General features: G+C 33.8%; 1 protein-coding gene across 1 annotated transcript in view; it reads left to right on the top strand.

Annotated features, from left to right (window-relative positions):
- Positions 1–23399, top strand: part of LOC149797651 (uncharacterized) — a 31450-nt gene extending 8051 nt beyond the window's left edge. The window contains exons 3-9 of the mRNA XM_089962556.1: positions 455–581; positions 3010–3086; positions 4930–4990; positions 13120–13218; positions 15046–15093; positions 17444–17515; positions 21475–23399. Coding sequence (XP_089818682.1) covers positions 455–581; positions 3010–3086; positions 4930–4990; positions 13120–13218; positions 15046–15093; positions 17444–17515; positions 21475–21483 — 493 coding nt within the window. The 3' untranslated portion in view covers positions 21484–23399. The remainder of the gene's footprint in view (positions 1–454; positions 582–3009; positions 3087–4929; positions 4991–13119; positions 13219–15045; positions 15094–17443; positions 17516–21474) is intronic.
- Positions 23400–23616: the final 217 nt, after the last annotated feature.

Consider the following 23616-nt stretch of genomic DNA (forward strand, 5'->3'; position numbering starts at 1 on the left):
TTCACAGAATTTTAACATTCATGCATTTTATATTTTTAATATGTTCTTAATTTTTGCATTTTTTGAAGTGACATCATATAGCCATTATTGTACTGACATGTCATTAAGTGCTAATACTGTGATTGAAATGAAGAGGAATTACAGATAAATAAAGTAGTTGAAGGTGTTTAAATGAAATGAAGAAGCTGTGTGGCCGTTACACAGAATACAGATACATGTAAATGAATGATTAAGTTATGTGGTTTTTCTAAATTAAGTTGGTGGTTTTTGTACACAATGCAAATAAATGTTGATATATGTTTTTATGAACAATACAGATAAAAACATTGATTATTAGATGCTATTTTTGTATTGCATACATTTACATTACCATTCATCTGTGAACACTGTTGTCTTTCATTCATAAAGCTTAGGAGATTTTTTTGGGTTAATTTTGCAGTTATTTCTAATTTAGGAATGTTTTAGACAACCCTACTGAAGAGAAATACAGAAGTGTGAAGATTGAGAATAAATCATTTCTTGAGAAAGTCTGGCAGTTTTCCGAAGCTCAGCAGTTTCTTGTAGCTGCAGGATGGTCAGAGGTGAGTTAAACTTTTTGCAAGGTTTAGCACGTAATTGTGTCCTGAAATAGAAGGTTGCTTATAAGAAAGAGTACGATTAGCACTTAGAATTTCCAGTCATAAGAAAGAATTTGTTGAAGGTCCTAGCACTTAGAATGACATGAAAAAGAATTCATTGAATGGCTTCTTTGGTTCTTTTATTTTCCACATTTCAAATACATGTACACTGTACTTAACATTTAAACATTATATGCTGTTTTATATATCATTGTATTCATACAGCAATGCTATGCAAGATTCGTGGTTATCCTGTAGTTCCAGAATTGATAAATGACAAGAAACCAGATATTTAAGAAATAAAGTAAGAATTAAAATTATAATCTTTTAAGTCATATGATACACTAGATTAGAATTATTAAAGACAGGAAAAGTATGTAATTTTCATCTTAATGTGGCGGTGTGTTACAAGAAACCATAAGACGTGAAGATCAGGTGCAATGCATAACTGAGTCTCAAGTTAAATATGGTGAACTTAACAGTCAGAAATTACGTAAATCTTGCAATTTTTGCTAAAGTTGACATTTCTGTTTGATTTTATGTGCCTCTTAGTATGTGAAAGTTGTTGGGTTCATTGGCAGTGTCCACCAAATGTAAGTCACTTTGTGTGTGTCTGTCTGTATGTGGGTAGTGTGATTTATATAGTAATGGATTAGATAAAGATGTAAAACACAGTTTCATGGCTTGAATGTTCTTAAAAAACATAAGGTAATGAATATAAGAATATAAAGAATGTAGTGGGTTAAAATAGCTTTAAAAATCATAAATGGAGCAATTTGTTTGCATGATATCTCAGGATCCTCTCTCACTGTGTTCATTGAATAATCGTGCGAAGGTATTCCTGGTGTTATTTGTGTAAAATATTTTTGTTAAAATGATTCACATGTAATGTAACAATCATTATGAAAAACAATGACCATACCTTGCAGATAAGATGTGGCAGTTGGAGCAGACCTGTTGATGTAATGTAATATATGCATATATGAAACTTATGAACATGGTACATTATAATAATAATAATAATAATGAGGACTTTGTATAGCGCATAATCTTTAGAAGCTCTAAGAGCTTTACAACATTAGACAACACCTATAAGATAAAAAACATATGATATGTTTACAAAAACAAAGACCATGAAATTAGAATACCTAAAAAACATGCTGAGAATATTTAAGGTAGGAAACATTATTAGGTCTTTAAGTTTGTTCTTGCAGTCGAAATAAGTGAGTTTTGAGAGCCCTCTTGAATGTGATCACTGTGTCTTTGTGTCTAAGTTCATTGGTCAATTCATTCCATGTTGCTGGGCCCTGGTATGCAAAAGAATGCTGTCCATATGACTTTGTTTTCATAGTGGGAATAATGAGTATTTGATTGTCAGAAGAGCAGCGTAAGTATCTTGTTGGTGTGTACACATGGGTGAGGTCAGATAGGTATGTTGGAATAGAGTCCGTCAGTGAAACTTAGCACAGAGAACAAATTTTGTGTTTGATTCTGGTCAAATGGATAGCCAGTGTAGGGTACAGAGCAGTGGGGTGGTGTGCTCTGATCGTGGTACTCTAAGTATGATCCGAGCAGCTGAGTTTTGAACTTTTTGAAGTTTCTGGAGTAGATATTGAGATGAACCAGACAGAACTGAGTTACAATAATCCAGTTTTTAAAGTACTAATGAACACACAAGTGTCTTAGTGGCATCAACTGAAAGATATTTGCGAATGGAGCTGATGCGTCTCAGGTCAAGATATGCAGCCTTGCATATGTTCATGACATGTTGGTGCATTGTGAGAGTACTGTCCAGAGTAACACCTAGGTTTCGTACTGATTGTGTGAATTAAATGTTGGTGTTTCTAATATTTATTGTTTGAGGTAAACGATGTGAGTGAGAAAGTCTTTGTGTTAAAAGGAACCCAAATTACATTTTCCATAAGTGCATATGGAAGACCTCTGAAAAAACCAGATTTCATAGAATTGGCTTTAGCCAAAGAGTCCGCGTAAATTTTGTTAGACTTTACAGAACAGTGCTCCAAATGTATCATATATATGGGTTGGAAGGCTAGTGTCACTAATTGAAGTTCAAATCAAGGGAGAAGTTTCATTGCAGCCAATTTCTAATACTGTGTACTTATTAATTTTCATGTACAAATTGGATCTAGTTGCAAACTGCATAGACCCAGATTGGCCATCACATAATGTGCAGTCTGTGTGTCGATAGTTTGTTCAGAGTAATCATGGAACAAACAACATAGATGCTGATCTGCTGGCTATGGCACATCAGGGTATATGTTGTTTACAGATGGATCTGATGCATATATGACTGTAGATGGTATATTATAAATGATCAGTATTATAAATTATGTCACGCACACCATTTACTGAGATTTTCTGTCCATTTCAGGTTGATGGATTGGTTATTCTTTGTGAAGATAAATATCTGCTGTCAGCAGTTAGGGTTCTGGAGGCCAAAAATCCTGAGTAAGAATGTTCACTGATGAAACAAACAACACTTTTTTATCTTGTTACAAAAAGCTTACTTACTAATCCAGTTTTAGCTCCACTGGTCATAGGCCAGAAGAGCTTATGAGATAGCCTGTTGTCCATTATGTATGTTTGTCAGCACAATTTTATTATTGCTACTCCACTTATACTACATGGAGAATTGACATAAAGCTTTGCACACACATTCGTCTTAAGATCTGGTCAGTCCTAAATGAGAATGGTGCTGCTCAGACATGAAATATGGCCACCATGTTGCTATCTTAAAGATTTTATGATGTTTAGTTGTCAAAACTGATCATGTTTCTGCATAACATATGCCAGCAACAGTGGTCATCTTGAAAATCTTGTTATTGCTACTTATTGGATTGTCATATCAACATGTGGTTTCACTAGAAGACTTTTGAAGTCTACTTGGCCCTAAATGAAAATGGTGATGATCTGATGTCCAGTATGGCCACCTTGAAACTCATTACTTTTCCAGAATGGAGAGTCCTGTTATCTATTTTTAGACAGGGGTTTCCTTAATGTAACCACTCACTTTATAGCTTTGTTGCAACAGTCCATTGATAGGATTGCAAATGCAAGATTTTATTATTTGTCTGCATACTTGGTGTAACATTAGGCATTGGTTAAATAGTATTTGCTTTGCTGTTGTTTCTTTTCTTTTCTTCACATTTTCACAAAAATGAGTAAAATCAGAATACAACCTTAACCTAAGTTATGGCGTCTCTCGAATTCCACAACATAGCATTGATCTGTATGTTTATTACCTACATAATTGCATTTTAAAGCTAAATCTTTAGTAACATAATGTTTAGACTTTCTATGAATTGTATATTTTCCTGAATATAGTTTCCCAGTGGTTTATGAAGAGACAATCTAATAAAATGTTACTTCCCCCAAACAGCAATGTCCACCATTATTTCCCCATGACACAGTTCACTTACGTTTCCAAACTGGTTTTTATCAAGAATATAATGTACAAGTGGCAGTTAAAATATTCATGTTCCCGATTCTATTCTTAAAACTCAAATTGCTATTTATGTTAGATTAAGATTAAAAACATAAGTTTGTATTTTTTTATTTTTTATCATCAAAGGAAAACTTGTGGAAATCAGGCAGCAATAGTTGCTAACTTACTCAGGAAATGGTTAATGGTCAGTCAGCTATCAAAACACATGCCTGTGAATGTGCAAGAGTTTGCTTGTCAGCATAATTGATATCAACACCAACTATTTTATGGCTTGAAGCTTACATTTTTCCTTGAGCCATATATAACACAACACCAGAATTAACTTGGCCAAGGCGAGGGAGCATCCAAAAAAGGACGGTCATTCAGTGCTACTCAGAAATGTCACAGGGCAAAGTTGTTTTTACTTTTCTAACAGAAGAAGGCAAAATTTACAATTTTTAGGTGACTTAGTCGCCCACTTCACCTGGTAGTGTGACCTCTGGTAACAAAAACATAAGATTGGGAAACAGGTATTGGTACTGATAATTGGATTACTTAGCTCACTGTATAAATTAAATATTGGTTCTGGACACATGTTAAAATAAAATGTGACCGCTTGTGAGGGGAACAGTTGACACCTTTTACTAATATGCTGGCCGCAGGTTGCATTAGAGGGGTACTTCTGAACACAAACTCATCAGTGCCAAGGGATTCTGCCATCTATGGGTGGCTGCTGGTCAGGGGGGATGTTCAATGCTTTTAAAATGATATCCTGGTCTTTTGTATAGAATTAAAGTACACCTAATCAGCCTGATTGATTTATGGTGGTGCATAATAGATATTTTAAAAAAGTACATTTTATTTCAGACCCATTCATTCCACCACAAGGAATAGGCCTCAGAAGAGTCATCTTGAAGCTTGCACAAGGGTAGGTTTTGAACTGCATTGAATTATTTTAGTAGTGAAAGTTGTAATGCAAAGTGAAGAGTTGCATACATGGAAACAATCATTATTTGTTCTTTTTATTTAAAGCCTGAAAATAAATCTTTATGTATGAATAGAATTTGCATTGGTAATGTGTTGTTGATATAAATGTACTGTGTTGGGAATCAGTTTACTTTCAATTGGTAGTGTGTGATTGATATAAATTGGTAGATTTGGGAATCTGGTTTATACAGGTAATGTTTTGTTATAAATGTAAAGTGTTGGGAATCAGTTTACTTTGGTAATGTTTGGTTGATATAAATGGGTAATATTGGGAATCAGTTTACTTTGGTAATGTTTGGTTGATATAAATGGGTAATATTGGGAATCAGTTTACTTTGGTAATGTTTGGTTGATATAAATGGGTAATATTGGGAATCAGTTTACTTTGGTAATGTTTGGTTGTTATGAAGGTTCACATTGGGAATCAGATCACTTTGGTAATGTTTGGTTGTTATAAATTAATAATGTTTGGAAAATCAGTTTACTTTGGTAATGTTTGGTTGATATAAATGATTAGTGTTGGGAATCAGTTTATTTTAGTAATGCTTAGTTGATGTAAATGTGTAGTATAGGAATCAGTTTACATTGGTAATGCTTGGTTGATATAAATGGGTAGCTTTGGAAATCAGTTTACTTTGGTTGTTGTTGTTGTTGTAGGGTTGAACACCATTTTTCAGCACAAGATAGGCTATACATGGCGGTCAGTATAATTGGTGGAGGAAGAACCCTGGAAAACCCCAGGAAGAACCACTGAACCATGAGAAGCTACTGGCAGGCTTTCTCACATACCAACATTAGCTGAGCCTGAGACTTGAACTCACGCAGACAGAGGTGAGAAGTGAGCACTTTAGACCACTCGGCCACTCGGGGCCCCATTTACTTTGGTAATGTTTGGTTGATATAAATGGGTAATACAGTGTGACCCGATATAACACAAATTTGGATATAACATGGTCATTGTGTGGCTCCTGAAATTTTGTATACATGTATTTTTTGTACATGAAAAAAAAAAATCTTTCTTAATAGTACAAAAAAGTAAAAAGTTTATCATTTTGGGGAAAAGATCACATAGGAATAATACAAGATGATTGTGGCCTGGTTCCTGAAATTTTATATGTATTTTTCTAGTATAGCAAAAAATAGTATTTTGTTCTTAACAGTACGAAAAATAGCGTGTAAGAAGTTTATTCTGGGATCGTGTAGGGCTTCGCAAATGCTGCAAACTGCAAATTTTTTTCCTTATTGGCAGCAAAATAAACCATCTGGTGGGTTTTTTGTGTGTGGCGAAATTGTTGTCTTTTTGAACTTTTAGTTATAACCATTGGTTTGGAGTGGAGAAATTCAGAGGCCCCATGAAAGGAAGCTGCATACTTGATATAAAAAGCACTGAAATTTATCAATTGTTAGATTAACAAATTCTTTGTCCATATTGACAAACCATCTTAACAATGCATTGTTATATCATAGTCTGCTTATGTTGACATTTAACATGAGTACTGTATGTTTTGAGATATCCACTTTTTTGTTGTTGACATTTCTGGTAGCAGAGATCAACCGGATGAGGCATTATCTCTTTATCTCTCTTTCTTCAGATTTTCAGCCTCTCACTAGTAATTAATATATTTACACAGTAGACTGACATTTGTATGTGGATGGTAAGTAAAATTCCTCTTCTTTTCACTCAGAATTAAATCCTTCAGAACACTCACAGTTTCTGTAGCAATTCCTGTCATCAGACTAGAACACCTATGTCTGTATCATCCATTGACCCATTGTTAAATTTCTGATGCATGCATAGAAGGTAGCATCGCTCTGCTACCACAAATGGAGAAAGAACAAAACATCTTCCTTGTTGGTCTGCTAAATAAGCAGGGAGGAACAGTAATTAGTTGACCAAATGATGGCCAATTCCTTTGTAAAATTGTACCCAGATAAAACAGTTTGCTGAAATTTCAAAGAAAACATTACCTTTGAAACACCGATTGTTATGAAAAAGTACTAAGCACATGGAAAATAAATTCAGTCTCAGTCATGCGATATAATTATTTGATGTTGCCACCACAATAAGAAACTGGCTTTTGTTTGGCTCTCCAAAGCTGTCCTTTAGCGGTGGCTTCAATAATGCATGCATCCTTCATCAAAGAAAGCAGACTACAATCTTCAGTAAAAATAAAAAAACCTTTCTTCAAAGGAAGTCAGTACCAAACTTAAATAAAAGCAATGGAATCTGATGGATTTTTTCATTTTCCTTGAAAGTTTCTGTTTTTTTCAGGGGAAAAAGTTTATGCTTACGAACACTACCAATGGCAGCTTAAAATGCAAACTAACTTTTACTGCCTTGGAATGTACTGAAAAGTAAATGTGTTTCATCATTCGTTACATGATTGTGCTGTTTTTCCACTGCATTCAGACCTATATGACCTGTGACAAAATTATTGAATATTTTACATCTCTGTGTGTGCATATTTTTTATGGAATTACTGGTATTGTGGATTCAATGTATGTGATGAGATTTGCTGGTGAGTACATGGTGTTGATACTATTCATGCTATACATTAGACATGTATATATAAACAGTATTGACATATATGTACCAATTCTTGGTTCTCTAAATAAAGTAAAATATTATATATGCCTTCTCTGTTTTCACTACAGGTGTATTTCTCATTTAATGTGCATCAATTTAAGATGGTAACTGTGCCAATGAAGCACATATTTTACCACCTGCATTTATTACCTACCCCCCTCCCCCCCACAAATTCTTTGGTGTACATGAATCATTTTCTTTAGCTAACTGACCTGGTTGCTTATAACGTGGTTCAGTCTATAACATGGTCGGGTTCTATGGCTCCCAACTACTGTTATAGTGGGGTCACACTGTATTTGGAATCAGTTTACATTGGTAATGTTTGGTTGATATAAATGGGTTGTATAGGAATCAGTTTACATTGGTAATGTTTGGTTGATATAAATGGGTAATATTAGGAATCAGTTTACATTGGCAATGTTTGATTGATATAAATGGTTAGTGTTGGGAATCATTTTGCTGTAACTGCCAGCATATAAGACGATACTTTTTTACCAGAAAATCTTAGCTTCATCTTATGCTCTGAATCAACTTATATATGGATTATGTCATCCAAATCGCTTTATAGTATTTTTTTTATTGAAAATAATTCTCCAAGAGTACGAAAAATAATGTGTAAAAATATTTCATTTTGGGGAAGAGATCATGTATGAAAAAATATAGGATCCCACATTGAGTATTTTAAACAATTACATGATCGTCAGTGTTAAAAATTAACATAGATCAGATGCAATTGCGCTAAAGCAGCAAGCACTAGTAATCTACGTTGCTTGAAATATACATTGTTTAAATTTGATTACATATATGTGCATTAGAATTTACAAGATAGAAGATGAATAACCATGACAAAGACATTCCATCACAATTTTCTTCTTGCACCTAATGATCATATAAAACGTGTGCCCCATAGAGAGATATAGACAGACAGACAGACAGACAGACAGAGATGTATTCATGATTGTAAATCTGTACTTTTTACTAATCTGATGACTCATTTTACTTGTGTAGTACCATATTCCATTATCAATTAATACCACTAGTTTAGCAATTCCTTCTGGTTTTTGTTGCCACTTCCATTAAAAGAATCACATGGATTTGTAGTGGTATTTACATGCTAATTAAATATGCTGCTGCTGTATTCAGTCTTTCCAAGCTGACACCTGTTTGAGGTCAAGATTCGGCAGACCGGAACAGAATAGCGAGGCTACCAATAGGGAAATGAGGCTACCCATAGGTATTATGAATGCCATACCATATAATGAAAGGAAATGTCAGGTTGTTACTAGTGTACATTTCTCAGCTAAGGACATTTTTTTATTTGCCGATGGAACCAACAGCAATTTAAAGTACATCTAGCATGAGCAAAGATCAAAAGCAATCGCCACCAAAGTACTTTAAACAAAATCTTATTTGTAGGGAATGGAGAGGTTGTTATACTTGCAAATAAAATTAGACAGCATGCAAAATGGTCATTCTTGGGATTTAACCTAATGGAGACTATGGATATAACTAATGTGAATATTTGAACCCTGAGTATGGTATGTATTTTCATAGTTAACGTTACTGTTTCATTTATTAATGTTTTCTCTCTTTGACAAAAACTTCAGCAACACTGGGGCAGTAAAGTAAAACAACAAACATAAAAGAACCTACAAAGAACTGAACTTTCTTTATTTCTCTCTCTCTCTCTCTCTCTCTCTCTCTCTCTCTCTCTTATATATCAGACCATATTTTATTTTGATCATGAGGTGCAAGCAGAAAATTGTGATGAAATACATATGCACCCTTGTCTGTGTATCTCTCTCCCCTCCCCCACAATGCCCCAAAACCTGGAAAAAGCATTTTAGTATTAATGATGGAATTTCCTTATTGCTGGTAATCTGAAATAGCATACAGTGATACTTTTAATATTTATGAAACCGGAAGTTATTTTGATTTAATTACACACAGCAAAGCAAGTTTTGTAACTCAATCAATTTTCAGGTCTGCGTCATTATATGTTGTTAAAAGTTGTTGTTGTTGTTGTTGTAGGGTTTAATGCCATTTTTCAGCACAAGATAGGCTATACATGGCGGCCAGTATTAATGGTGGAGGAAGAACCCGGGAAAACCCTGGAAAGAAGCACTGACCCAGAAGAAGCTACTGGCAAACTTTCTCACATATCTACATTGGCTGAGCTCGAGACTTGAACCCACGCAAACAGAGGTGAGATGGCAGTGATCCGTAACGGAAAGTGCTTTAGACCACTCGGCCACTCGGGGCCCCCCATTGATAAAAGTACATAATAGTTTTGCAATACGTTGTGTGAAACAAATTAGGTACTTGTAGTTACATTTAGTGATCCTGACTGGAAAGGTTATTGAGTTACAAATATGATAAAATCCACGACGCTGTGTGGAACAAAGTGAAAAACAATGTGAGGTCTTGATCTGGCCTCATCTTATACTCAGCATTGACGTATATATGGATAAGGATAGAAAATTTGCCAAATTTGCTGATTCGACTTATTCTCCACATCGACTTAAAGGCTGGCAAGTACAGTACTTTGGTAATGTTTGGTTGATACAAATGTTCAGTAAAGGAATCAGTTTATCCATATTTACCATATATGTTGGGACACCATAATTGTTGGGACACCATACATTCATTTTAAAAGTAATTTTTTCATGCACTGTATCGGTTTTTTTTGTGTCATAAGTTGTGGGACACCTTTAAAATCATTTGAAAATTACATGTCCGAAAATGCACTCCAACTGAAATTTTATTTAAAAAAATATAAAACTGTGTACTTGAGATAACTCTTCGATCCACTGCAGCAGCATCTCATCAACATAACCCTTCTCCTGCACAAGTATAATCCATTCTTTCATTTCATGAATATATTTTTTTAGCTTTCTCATACAGTGAAAAATTGTTAGAGGCAACACATCACCTGAATCGGAAACTGCAAGGATTAAAGACGGATTTTTTCAAATATGTACCAGTCTTGCTAATTTTTGCACTTTTGACCCCCATCTTATCATCATCCATCCAGGAATGCAATCAAAGTACACTAGAATTTCGTCAGTGTTAATGATCATATTGTCAGCCAGGTCATCTGCTTCTCTTCTGGCTTTCATGATTTCATCACGATTTTATTTTCTCCAAATCTTCTGGGTGGTGCTGGGTCAACAGTGTTCATGCATGAAGAGCTATGTTGTGCCACTTTAAAAATTGTTCCATTGTTTCAATTTATTTTCAAAATTCCTGTGAATACTGGTGAAAAGGAACCAATGTTAGCTTGCATATTTTGGCCGTCTTTGTATATTCAGAAGAAAAAATCAACACACTTTAAAGACTCCATAGATGACTTTCAATGTAAGCTTGCTTTGAAATAAAATAAACTTTGTATTAATATCCTTTAAAAAAAAATTCCAGCTTCAGAGTATCCAAAGTCAGCTTCTGAGGTCGGCTTGCTTTGTAATAAATATAATCTTAGTCTTTGATGTCCTGTTGGTAAGTTCAAAGAAGGAGTTTACTGCTGTCTGCCAGTTTTGTTTATTCACCACCCAGGCTTCTATGTGCTTGGCATCTGTAGTTATAATTAATACAAAGGAGCATTGATGTCTGCAGATAAATAGTAATGATACTTTTGTAACCCATGGTGGCGAAAAGATTGTCGTCTGCACTCAAGTGAATGTGTTGTCAAATAATGATATTTATTTGTGAGATACTATCATACAGTAGACCTGGATATAATTCAGTCTTGGTTATTTTGCACCTAACACCATGTCATGCGTGAATGGCAGTTATCAATATATCAGTTGATTATTTCCTTCTCATTTGGATTTTCTCCAAATATTCTGGGTGACGCTGGGTCATTGACGTCTGTACACAAAGCACTATATTGTGTCACTAAATTTGTTTCCATTGTTTCAATTTATTTTCAAAATTCATGTGAATACTGGTGAAAAGGAACCAAAGTTTGCTTCCATATCTCGACTGTCTTTTTACATATTCACAACAACATAAAATTGGCACACTTAAAAGAATCCATAGTTGGCTTCTAATGTTGGCTTGCTTTGCAATAAAATAACCTTTGTATTGATATCCTTAAAATAAAAATGTCTGTGGTAAATAGTAATGATACTTTTGTAACTCATGCTGGCGAAAAGACTGTCACTTACACTCAAGTGAATGTGTTTTCAAATAATGATTTTTATTTGTGAGATACTGTCATACAGTAGACCTGGATATAATTCAGCCTTGATTGTTTTGCACCTAACACCGTCTCATGCGTGAATGACAGTTGTCTTCAAGATATCGGTTGATTATTTCCCTCTTATTTGTGATTTTGTTGGATCCAGTTTTCAGTCAGATAACATAGTCAAACCTTCGAGCACAACCAAATACAATTTGTTTCTCAATGTTCATGTAATTGAACAATGTGGCGTGTGTTATCAGACATAAGCAATACAAACTACAAAACAGAAGCCTACACTACATATATGGATTTTGTGGATATATCTTATTCTTTAATGCTCATGATGGAAAGAAAAAAATAAATGATAAAAGTACAAGGTTACTTTCTTTCTTTTTATTATCAAATAAGTGTTTTGTTTATCTGTTTTATTGCAACATGCAGTGGGGGGAGCACAAATGCAGTACAAATTTATTTCATTTCTTAAGTCTTGGAACATATGACCTAGGTGAGAGAAAAAAAGTTTCACCATAAGCTCTGGGACATGAAAACAAATAATTTTTTTTTCATGTCCGAATATATATGGTAAATATGGTACATTGGTAATGTTTGGTTGATATAAATGGGTAGTATAGGAATCAGTTTACATTGGCAATTTTTGGTGATGTAAACGTGTAGTCTTGGGAATCAGTTTTACATGAATGATTGGTAATTATTTCATCAGAACTTGTCAACCACTGACTTTAATGGAGCTATTTTCAATATTTTTCATGGAAATTATCATTTTCGCATACTTGGAAACACCACTCATTGTCCCCAAATCCACAGAATTTTCACTGTCACACATTTATCTTACAAAAATCCAAATGTCTGGTACTGGTGATCAGCAGGCAATAAAAGTTCATGTCTGAAATTGTCTGTCATTGATCTGATAACTATGTTGGTCGTGTGATATAATGACAGTGTTCAAATTAAAGGTGAAAAAAACAAAGTATTCTTAGGAAGGTTACTTGAATAATTCATAATCAAGTATTAACAATGGTCCGTGAGTTCTTGGTCTTTTAGCTTTTCCCGTTAATTTTTAAAAAAAATCACACTTGGTCATTTGGCTTTTCTCATCAATCTTTTGAGTAATTATCACTCCACCAGAAATAGATGTCTCTTTTTACTAAATGTAACACATATTTCCAAATGTTGTCAGGTGTTTTCTCAATCCAACTTTGCTTGATGTGGTAATAATAAAAACTACTTTCCATATGCATGGAAACATTGAAAGAGATTAGCGTTTATGTCTGCATTCCAGGATGACCAAGCAAAACAGCATGTACTTGATGAGAACAAGAAAAAATACATGGAAGAATACCAAAGCATGTTACAGGAAAAGAAAAGAATATCTGATCAGGTTGTTAAACTTTATTTTTTTAAATTTGTTTGTTAATCTGAATTTTATTTAATGGGTCATAAACTCAAGTGAGCTTGTGGTATGACCCAGAATATATTGCTTGTTATCACTCTGTAGGCCATATTTCTGATCCAGATTTGATCAAATATCGAATATAGGTTTATATCTGAGTTTGATAATGAGTGAGATTCATGCAGACTAATGAGGTGACCTGATGAGCAGAGTTTGTTACCACTTTCAAACTTCAAATATAAACTTGTATCATTAAGATCTCAGATGAGTTTTATAATGAGTGAGACCTTGTTGTTCCAGGAGGACTGGTGAAGACAAGGCATGGTTGCCTGTCAGGGTACGTTAAACATGGTAATGTTTCTTCCGATGGTACTCTGTATATGAGAGTGGCCATTTTGTATGCTCTTCTCTAATGCATTTAAGATATTTACATTGCAAGTAAAAACAGGTAAATCATGCCAGTTTGATGCAAAAGTGCACATACAGAAAGGTACCCTTTTCCAAATATTAATGCTCTGAAGATTTAAGATGGGGCAACCTTCATGGATGGCAGGATGCAGTACCCTCCTAACACTGCTGTATATTATTAATCAGTTACAAATGTACTCCATCCATTTCTCTCTCTGTTCTGTCCTTCATCTGAATGCATTTTTGTTTTAAATAAATGAGTTATTAGATTTAATATTTTCATTGGAAATTACCCAACAGTGCTTCTGAACATTTGTTCATTTTCATTTTTGTTGTCGTCATTTCTATGAACTAAGTTATTATGTGTATCTTATTTAATGATTTAAAAAGCCTGATGTTTAGTTTGGCTTTACAAATATGTGTAATACATTTCAGACCTAATACAATGTTGTGGTTGTACTGATATGCAACAGAGCATCAAGAAATTTAAAGTCTTGTAATAAAACATGCAATAAATGGATTTATGTGTCCATAAATAATGATATACACCAGTACACCTATTTAAAACTAAATTGGTCACATTTGCAAATAAGAATTCAGAATTTGGCAAGTGGAAATGATCAACTGTTCATCCGTTGGTGACCTTCAGAATCATTGTGCAACACTAGATACCACATTAATGCTAAAACATTTGACATATTCAGTTTTATTCGGAATAATCCATTTTTGATTGTAAGACTGCTGTTTCTTACATTAGGTTGCCATCTTTACATGTGACTTGTCTGGCTTACAGTCTATTAGTAAAGTGATCGGTCTAATACATAACCAAAACAGTCAACATAAGCTAATGGTATTAATCCAGAAAAATGCACACCTAGAGACAAAAATGGAAAATTTAGTTGGTAGGAAAATTAGTCGGTTGAATATGAGAAGAATCAAGGAGGGCTAAGCTTATGTATCAGTTAGATGGTGGTGAAATGATATGTAGAGAGATATTTTAGAAAACTCCTGGTAGTGAATTTTAATGGCTGGCCTGAATTTTAAGATAACTGTTGAGTTCTGTCAGACAGATCTAGGTATATTATTAAATGACCTAATGGCTTATTTTAATAATTACTCGTTAGCTTACCTTAACTAAGTACCTTCTAATTTTTCATCTTCTACCATTAACACCCCACACAAATGAGCTCAAACTTGGAAAGGCTACTAAAATTGGAATTAGGTTGAGCTATGGCAGCAAAAGTTTGATATGTGCATGGAGTGCATGATGAATATTAGTTTTCTTGGCTAGATAATCCTTTAATGAATATTAGTTTTCTTGGCTAGATAATCCTTTAATGAATATTATCAAATGTCCAGATAATCTGTGGATGCATCTAACATGAATTATCTTGATTCTTTTTCTAGATTAAAGCTGATAGACGAGAAACTTCTTCCAGAGTGACAAAAAATGCTGTAAGTTTATTGTTTAACTTGATGCTGAAAGCATTGCAATTGAATTGATAAGTGAAGTGTTATGAATTGCTGTACCTTGAACAAGTCCAGGGCATATTTTCCCATACTAGACTGTCAGGTTCACACTAGATTTAATAAACCCAATAAAATAAAAGTATATCACTTCATAAATTTTTTAAAATCGGGATTGTGAAAATTTCTGTATCCAGTAACAGCAATTTTTTATGGTTCTGTGGCAGTGGGAGTCTATAACATCATTTGTTACTATCCCATGGCACTGTTTATGGTCTGAGTAGCAGCTGTTACTTGATGAAATTTAGTCAGTGGTTCTAAATGTTTTTATTCTGCAACCCTAAATTTGCCATCAACTGGACTTCCTAACCCTCAGGCTTACAATATGATTTTAAAACATTTTTTATGACCCTTCATGACCTTACTGATGGTCAGAGTATCAACAGTTTACTTGATAAAATTAAATCAGTGGTTTCCAACCTTTTTATGCTGTGACCCTAAATAATAACACCAGCAGAATCGCCTGACCCTTAGACTTATGATTTAAAACTTTTCTTCTGATGACCTGTCAAGACCCTGCTGAGGACCCTTGTGACCCTGCTTTGGGTTGTTGCTTGAGTTCAGGAACCGCTAAATTAAATTAGCAATTGTAATTTATTAGCCAACATAAAGTTTTATGTTGATATGTAACAACATTTCATTCTGAATTGTTTCATGTTGCTTATCCTTAAGTTTGTTGATTTTCTGCTCCTTGCCTTGAAACAGTAACCACTTCATTTTGCTGATGTCCCTTATGATCTTTCATTTTTGTTGTTGTTATGAACAAATGTTTAATGTAATTTTATGAATTATGAATTTACACCAATGGTAGAAGTACCATATCCAAAATAATATCCCCTATGCCTTAGTAAGCAAACAACTGTGTTTAGTAAAAGCTTGTATCTAAGCACGTCTCAGTCCTTGTATGCCTTATGAGAGAAAACATGAATATTTCATAGTCTAACCACTGTTTGTCTGATATATCATTTCATAGTCTACCTACTGTGTGTATGGGATATGATTTTCATAGTCAACCCACTGTGTGCCTGGTCTATCATTTTCAGAGTATACCCACTGTGGGCCTGGTATATCATTTCATTGTCTACCAACTGTGTGCCTGGTATATCATTTCATAGTCTACCCACTGTGTGCCTGGGATATGATTTTAATAGTCTAACCACTGTGTGCATGGTATATCATTACCAGTTAACATTGTGGGTGGAATCAGTCTTAAGAAATAAAAGCCATTTTGGGAGAAAGGACTGTCTTTTCTAGCATCTGTATACTTTGGTGATGTGTACTTATTATGATGAATGTTACCCAGAATTATCATTTTTAAAGTGTACAAAGTGGGTATTATATTTATTACATTAGATTTGCTTTTCAGATTGATGTTTGGATTTTAAGAAAGATCCATAGGCTGATTATTTTGTGGAGTTGTAATGTTGTTCACTATTTCTTAAAGACTTTGTATTTGAAGTATATTGACAAAGGTCTCGATTACAAAGTTATGAATGTTCTTATTGCAGTGTACTCAAAATTCACAATTTTGTCCAGGGTAACAAAGATCATGGATTCTATGTCAGCTACACAATTCAGATTTAAAGACTTAATGTGCAGTGATCCGTCAGTGGAAACAATAGGACGTAATTCCCTAGAAAATTTATTTTGAACAATAAAGGAAATGTCATTTTTATCATAGAGGATTTCATTCCCTCTGTGGCACACATCCATTCTCTTTTACCAAATATAGTTTGCATTATTAATAACAGTAACAAACTGTATGGTCTTACTAAAATTAGTAACAAAGCAGAGATCCACTTGCCTCTCAGGTTAAAGTTTCAAGGGTGCAACTAAAATTTAAGTAAAAGATTAGGCCATAGAGTAGTTTTCTCCTATGGATATTGTTTCGCTGATGGTAATATTTGAAACAATGATACAGAATGCTTTTAAAAGGAAATCACAATTATGTTAAGCAGTGTGCTAAAATAAGTTCTCTGGTGACATAAAAAGAAAATTTAGATTACTCATTTAAAGAATATTCAAAGCATTCTTTTTATTATAGCACAAAGGACAATGAATAATTGTATCTCCAGAGTTGTGTTCTTTCATCTGATCACTTTAACCCTCCAGGCAATCATAAGTTTTCAATACTTCATTTGGCAAGAATATAAAAGTTGATAGCCTCAGATTAAATTATTTCACTCTAATAAATACTTTGACTAAGACAGTTTGTGCAAAAATTGTATTATCTCCAGTTTGCTATTTGTATTAATATTGAAGCTTCATTATATTTCAGCGTGCCACGGACTTAAAGTTTGGATCAAATATGAAGAGGTTTGAAGACATTGGGGTCAATCTTAATCAGGGGGTAAGTAATTATCCTTGTAACAGTTGTCTTATGTTTATACTAACATTATTGCTGCCATATTGTGTGCAGTGAATTGCATGCAGCTTAGACTTAGATACATTGCATGTCTCTGTATTGTATGTAAAGGAATTGATAATAAATACATGAAGAAATTTTTTCATTTGTTGAAAGTATGTACAGTTTAATTTTTATTAGCAGAATAGGCTACAGGTGTGCCATGTTTATTGTTTTAGTTCGTTGCACATTAGAAATGAGGAAATACGGTAAGCAAAGGATTGATTTCATGCCCTCTGCATCACACCAAGACATGTATCCAGGAAGTTGTTGTTACATGACTATTATGTTGACACAAATAAAAGACGTTTTGTTTTGTTATTGTGTTGATACAAAACAATACAAAAATGTCACTTCCAGCTTTTAAATCGACATTGATGTTTATATACACACACCTTAATTTGAAAGCATCAGCTTAGAGTCTTTCACCATCTTAACTACACAAGTTTCAGTTTCAAAAACACCAGTTTGAACTGGTCCAGACTCACAGTAGAACAAAGGTCAGTCCATTTTTCTGTCTTTACCATCCTCCTAGTTGAACAAAAATTGGACTGAACCTCTCTATTTGGAGCAGTTTTCTAACCTCCAGGAGTATGGAAATTCTATAGGTGGTAACTTGATTATTCTTGGAGATTTAAATTTTCTTGAGATTTAAATTTTCACTTTAACTGTCTTGGAATCCAGACACATAAAAACTCCTAGATTCGTAGATCAAAACAGTATGTTTGCCAACACACCTATAAACATTGTCACATTTTAGATTGGATTCTTCATAGACTTGATGATACTATTCTACAGTCTTCATTGGAGTACCACAAACTTGCATCAGATCACCTCTGCATCATATGCCATCATAACATTCAGTCCCAAGCCTACCATCTCTGTTTACCATTAAGAGAATTCTCCATATAATAAATAGAACCCAACTCATACATGACATCCAAGCAACTCTAACAACTTTGTTATGTCCTACAGCATTACAGCTTGACAGGTGTTGTATTTATTGCTTGACAAACATGTCCCAACAACCAAGTGCAGAGTATCAATTAAAAAGTGTTATCCATGGTATAGTAGTGTTAGGGATGAGCTTCTTACCTCAGTAAGAAAATGCCATAAAGCTGTGAGGATTGGGCTTTCCAACAGCCTCATAAGCGGATCTGTGAAGCTGCTAAAAAGAATGTTACATAATTATTGCAGCAAAATCAGCTTACTGCAGTTCCAGCTGCAAAGAGCTCTTTGAGATTACGAATAAACTAAGGTCAAGGAATAAATATAAGCCATTTCCAATCCTCTTCTCTTTGGTCGACATTCCGGATCTGTTTGCAGATTTCTTCCATGACAAAGTTCAATCTATTAGAGATACGCTTGACAACATAATTTCGTTTGACTTATTGTCACCATACAGTTGTGATACAGAAAATACACAGCAATCTTAACAGCATTTGAACCTGTCTCTATGGATTTTGTACATGCAGTTGTGATGAAGAGCACCCCCAAATCATGTAAACTCGATGCAATTTAGACATCATTGCTACATGAGTGCTTAGATTCAATATTGCCTTCACTAACAGATGTTATCAACACCTCTCTCATCCAGGGAATTCCTACCATTTTTTACAACTGCCATTGTTAAGCCTCTTTGAAAGAAACTGACACTCAACCTGAATGAGTTAAAGAACTTATGATCTGTTTCTAACCTCATTCATTTTGAAAATCTTAGAAAAAGTTGTTATATACCAACTTGTATCTCATCTGAATTCAGATAATCATTTTAGCAATGTACAGTCTGATTACCTTCACTGAAACTACCCTTCTGGGAGTAGGTAATGACCTTCTCTCAGCCTTGGAGAGTGGACAGATTACAGCCCTTAACCTCCTTGATCTTGTCTGTGCTATTTGATACAATAGACCATGATATATTAATTCACTGTCTCCAGAATGAGTTTGGTATTCGTGATGCAGCCTTGATTTGGTTGAAGTCCTACTTATTCAAAAGGACACAAATTGTGTCTGTAAAAGGAAAACATACCAGCCCAGTTGATCTCAGTTTTGGTGTTCAACAGTGCTCTGCTCTTACTGTTAAAATGAAGTCATATGGATAAAGTTCTTTTGCTTACCAAGACTCAGTGATGTGGAACAAATTGCCCATAGATGTTAGACATGAGGACACTGTGTCCTTATTCAAGAGTGCTCTTAAAATGCACCTGTTTTTACAACAAGAACAGACTTAAGGACTTAGTAATGTTTACTTCCTTAATTATTGTCAGCATGTTTTTGTTTTGTACTTTCATGTTGTTTGTTTTTATAATCTTGTTGTATATGTTTTTTTTTGTGTTATCCAATATTGTAAAATGCTTAGAACTTCTAAAGATTAGACACTGTACTAAGTCCACATTATTATTATTATTATTATTATTATTATTATTCAACTAATTGGGTCACTCTTTTTAAATAAAGTCATTAGAATTATTGCTCTCCTCATGCCTTTTACATTGGATTGATGGAATAGAAAAGACAGAATACAAAAGAGAAAAAAGAAAATTACTTGGAATGATAGAAAGGAGGGATATTTCTGAAAGAAGAGAAGTGGTTTTGTTTTACCTGACCTTGAAATTGTGATTCTCTCAATGTAATAGAAGGTGCCTTTTGTATTCAGACCATTCAATCATATGCAGTCAGCTTCCTGCTCACAATTCTTTTCCTAATGCTGATATATCTGTACTCAGTTTAGGTAAATAATTTGTCACCTTTTGAATGTCAATAAACGGAAAGTCAATGTTTTCTATCTGTAATCTTTTTTTATGTCTTTCTCCTCTTTTTTTAGGAATACAAAAATATATTACTTGCATCTTGCTGGTCATATTAGACTGTCTTTCAACACGTGACATTGTGGTTGTGTGACAGTAGATCTAGGTCTGTTTTGTGTGCATTTGATAGTGGGCTTTTTGTACAGATCTGTATGGTTGTGTGATAGATTTTGGACTTTTTTTTGTGCATTTGAGTGTGAGGTTTTGTACAGATCTATATGGTTATGTTACAGATCTAGGAGTGTTTTGTGTGCGATTTAAGTGTGGGTTTTTGCACAGATCTGTATGGTTGTGCGAGAGATCTAGGTCTATTTTATGTGCATTTTGGGTTTGGGTTTTTGTACAGATCTGTATGGTTGTGTGACAGCAGACCTAGGACTGCAGTCAAGGCCATTATCTCAAGATTAAAAGTCAGTAATAAAGACTCGGAGTAATGTAGTAATAAAACTATACTGTTTATGTATTAGCAGGAGTTTTAAGTTCCCAGTATTTCCTCTATCTCACACATACACAAACACACACACACACACACACACACCAAAATACACATATTCAGGATTTCAAGGGTCTACCTTTTTAACTATAATCTTTTACTAAAATATTTTTAAAAAATGTTACATCTTTACCTTTTATCATGTATTTTGTAGGAATCCTTATTTATATTTATTTCTGAAGGGTTTATATTCTTGAAGATGTTATCCATTGTTTGTCATTACATTTTTACAACCTGCTTCTTAACACTAGTCAGGACTATGCTGATGTACTATTAAACCAGATACACACATGCATGTGTGCACAAATTCAGTCACAATTATAAATTCAGACATTTTCATGGAGGATTTCATTTTTTTATTCATTGATCAAAAACATCCAAAAACTTAAGCCTACTATGAACAAATTAGTATTGCTGTGTGGTGTTAAGGTAAGCAGTATGATGGACCCACAAAACCTTTCTGCCCATGAAAATGTCCAGTATACTCAAACCTCACAAATTCTTTTTCCACATATTTTTAATTTACATTAGTCAACTACGCAGCCAATTAACTTAATTTTTTCATTGTTGCATATGCATATTTTATTGCATTCTTTTTATTGCAGGGTGGATGAGGTTAGTTGAATTTGCACTAGTGTCCTGGCTCAGGAAACTGTATTGACACAGATAATGATGACTTCTGCTTCAACCACTACATGGCAGCTGGAGTCTGATTCTTCTTGAGTGATGGACACATTCTACAACCAAATGTTTGTTTTGGTGAATTGTGATTTTTTTTAAATTAAAAAAACAACAAAAAAAGCAAAACAGATAAGTCAAAATATAAGACAAGAATGAAAAAGAGTACAGTTTGATTTGATTTATACAGAAGAGAGATCTGTAACACATTATAAATCCAGTTGAGACAAAATCCATTTGATATTATTCTAAGTACATTCAGTGACCACCCACCTAAAAGACAGAAAAATTCACCAAATAATTGGGATTCAGATATAACTTAAATGCATGGAGAGAGATATTTTATATTAATTTAAAACAAGCCAACGAGGTCTCTTTTCTGTCCTTTCTTTTGTTTGTCTGTCCATTTACACTCTCCACTGTAGCTCTGCATCTCTCATATCTAATTGTGAATGGCCTTTTTCCAGTAGATGTGCCTTTTAGGGTTGTCATTTTCCAGGTAAAATTTTGGTCGAGTCATTGTCCTTCTTTGACATATTTTACATCATTAATATAGCATTACTGCATAAGTGGCTCAGGAACCATTCAACATATTCTGATGCAGTTTGGTATTGATATTATTTGATAAACCAAGATGTGTAATCTGTTAGGTTTGGTGTTGTTTAGAAGACTTATGATCCCTCATTGCTCCTGACTTTGGTTTGTGCAGCATTACTTTACTGAGGATAATTATATTTCAGCCACATTTGGCTTTATATTAATGAGACCTTGAATAATAATTAGGATGTCCAGCACTCCACATCAGAATGTTAATGAGATATGACCCCTGAATTCCCATTCTCCTAACTTGGTTTACCAAAATAAGTTTCTGTTTAAGCTGTTCCAAGCAAGTTATAGTTAGCAGGGCCATTCGTGATATACTGATTACAGGTAGCTCTGTCAGACTTATCTTTATCCTGATTTACAAATAATAATAAATGAGATCATCCAGTGGATGAATCCATGTGATATTAACTTTCATTGGAGCATACAGTATACAGTAGTCCCTCATTATAATGTTGTCCATGGGAGTCGTAGAATGTAGTGCCGTATAATGAGACCGTCTTATAAGGAAGTGCATGATACATATAATTTCACTACTACACAATAAATAGGGATCAGGAATGGTGTGATAATGAAGGGCCTTATCATGAATGAGTGCTGTATTTATTTATACTTACCTCAATTTTATTTGTATGCGGTCCAGATTTGTGATTACATCCATGGATAAGTGATGACTTAGCAGTTAACTTATCTGTCGAAATTGAATGTATTTTTAGGCTTATATATTTCAGAACATAAAACTAAAATGTTAACAATCAAATTGTTCACATATATTCAGCACAGGTTTGAAATTAACCAAAAAGGTTTCAGTTTAATAAAAGTCACTGAGTCACATTATATGAAATATTTATATTTGGTCATTTATGTCAAACTCTGATAAGGAAGAATGTAAAAGATGTAAACAAACGAGCTTTGATTAAGAAAATAATCAAAAGTATGTATGTAGTGTTAATGCCACAGTTAAGTTTTTTCATGTAATGTTCTGCGATTGTGAAAAGGGATTTGTCCAATGAATTTGAACCAGTGAATATATGGTTGAGTCAGCATGATTTATAATTTGAATTGGATGTAGCACATAACATTTTAATATTGTAATTTCCCTTGATATGTGATTAATATTTAGAACTTTATATGTTATGTCTCAGGTTGAGAGATATTTTACGATTGTGGATATTTAACTGTGCAATTGTTATTCATACTTTTATTCCTGGTTTATTAGACAATGACGTAATAAACCTTAGATGATGAACTTCTTTGTCTATTTTCTGTTGACTTAAAAATATAATATTTTACACAAAGAAATAAATGTGATTTACAAATATACTCATTGGTAAAAATTAATTTGCAACAGCCCTAAGATTTTCAGGTATGAAAATTTTTATGCTTAAATCACTTTTTTAATTTATAAATGAATTATATTCAAGTAGCCAGTGTGATTACTTTTTCCAGTGGTACAGTTTTGTATT

Source organism: Sinohyriopsis cumingii, chromosome 6 (assembly GCF_028554795.1).
Source record: "Sinohyriopsis cumingii isolate HCF-2022 chromosome 6, ASM2855479v2, whole genome shotgun sequence".
In the NCBI taxonomy this organism is placed as follows: domain Eukaryota; kingdom Metazoa; phylum Mollusca; class Bivalvia; order Unionida; family Unionidae; genus Sinohyriopsis; species Sinohyriopsis cumingii.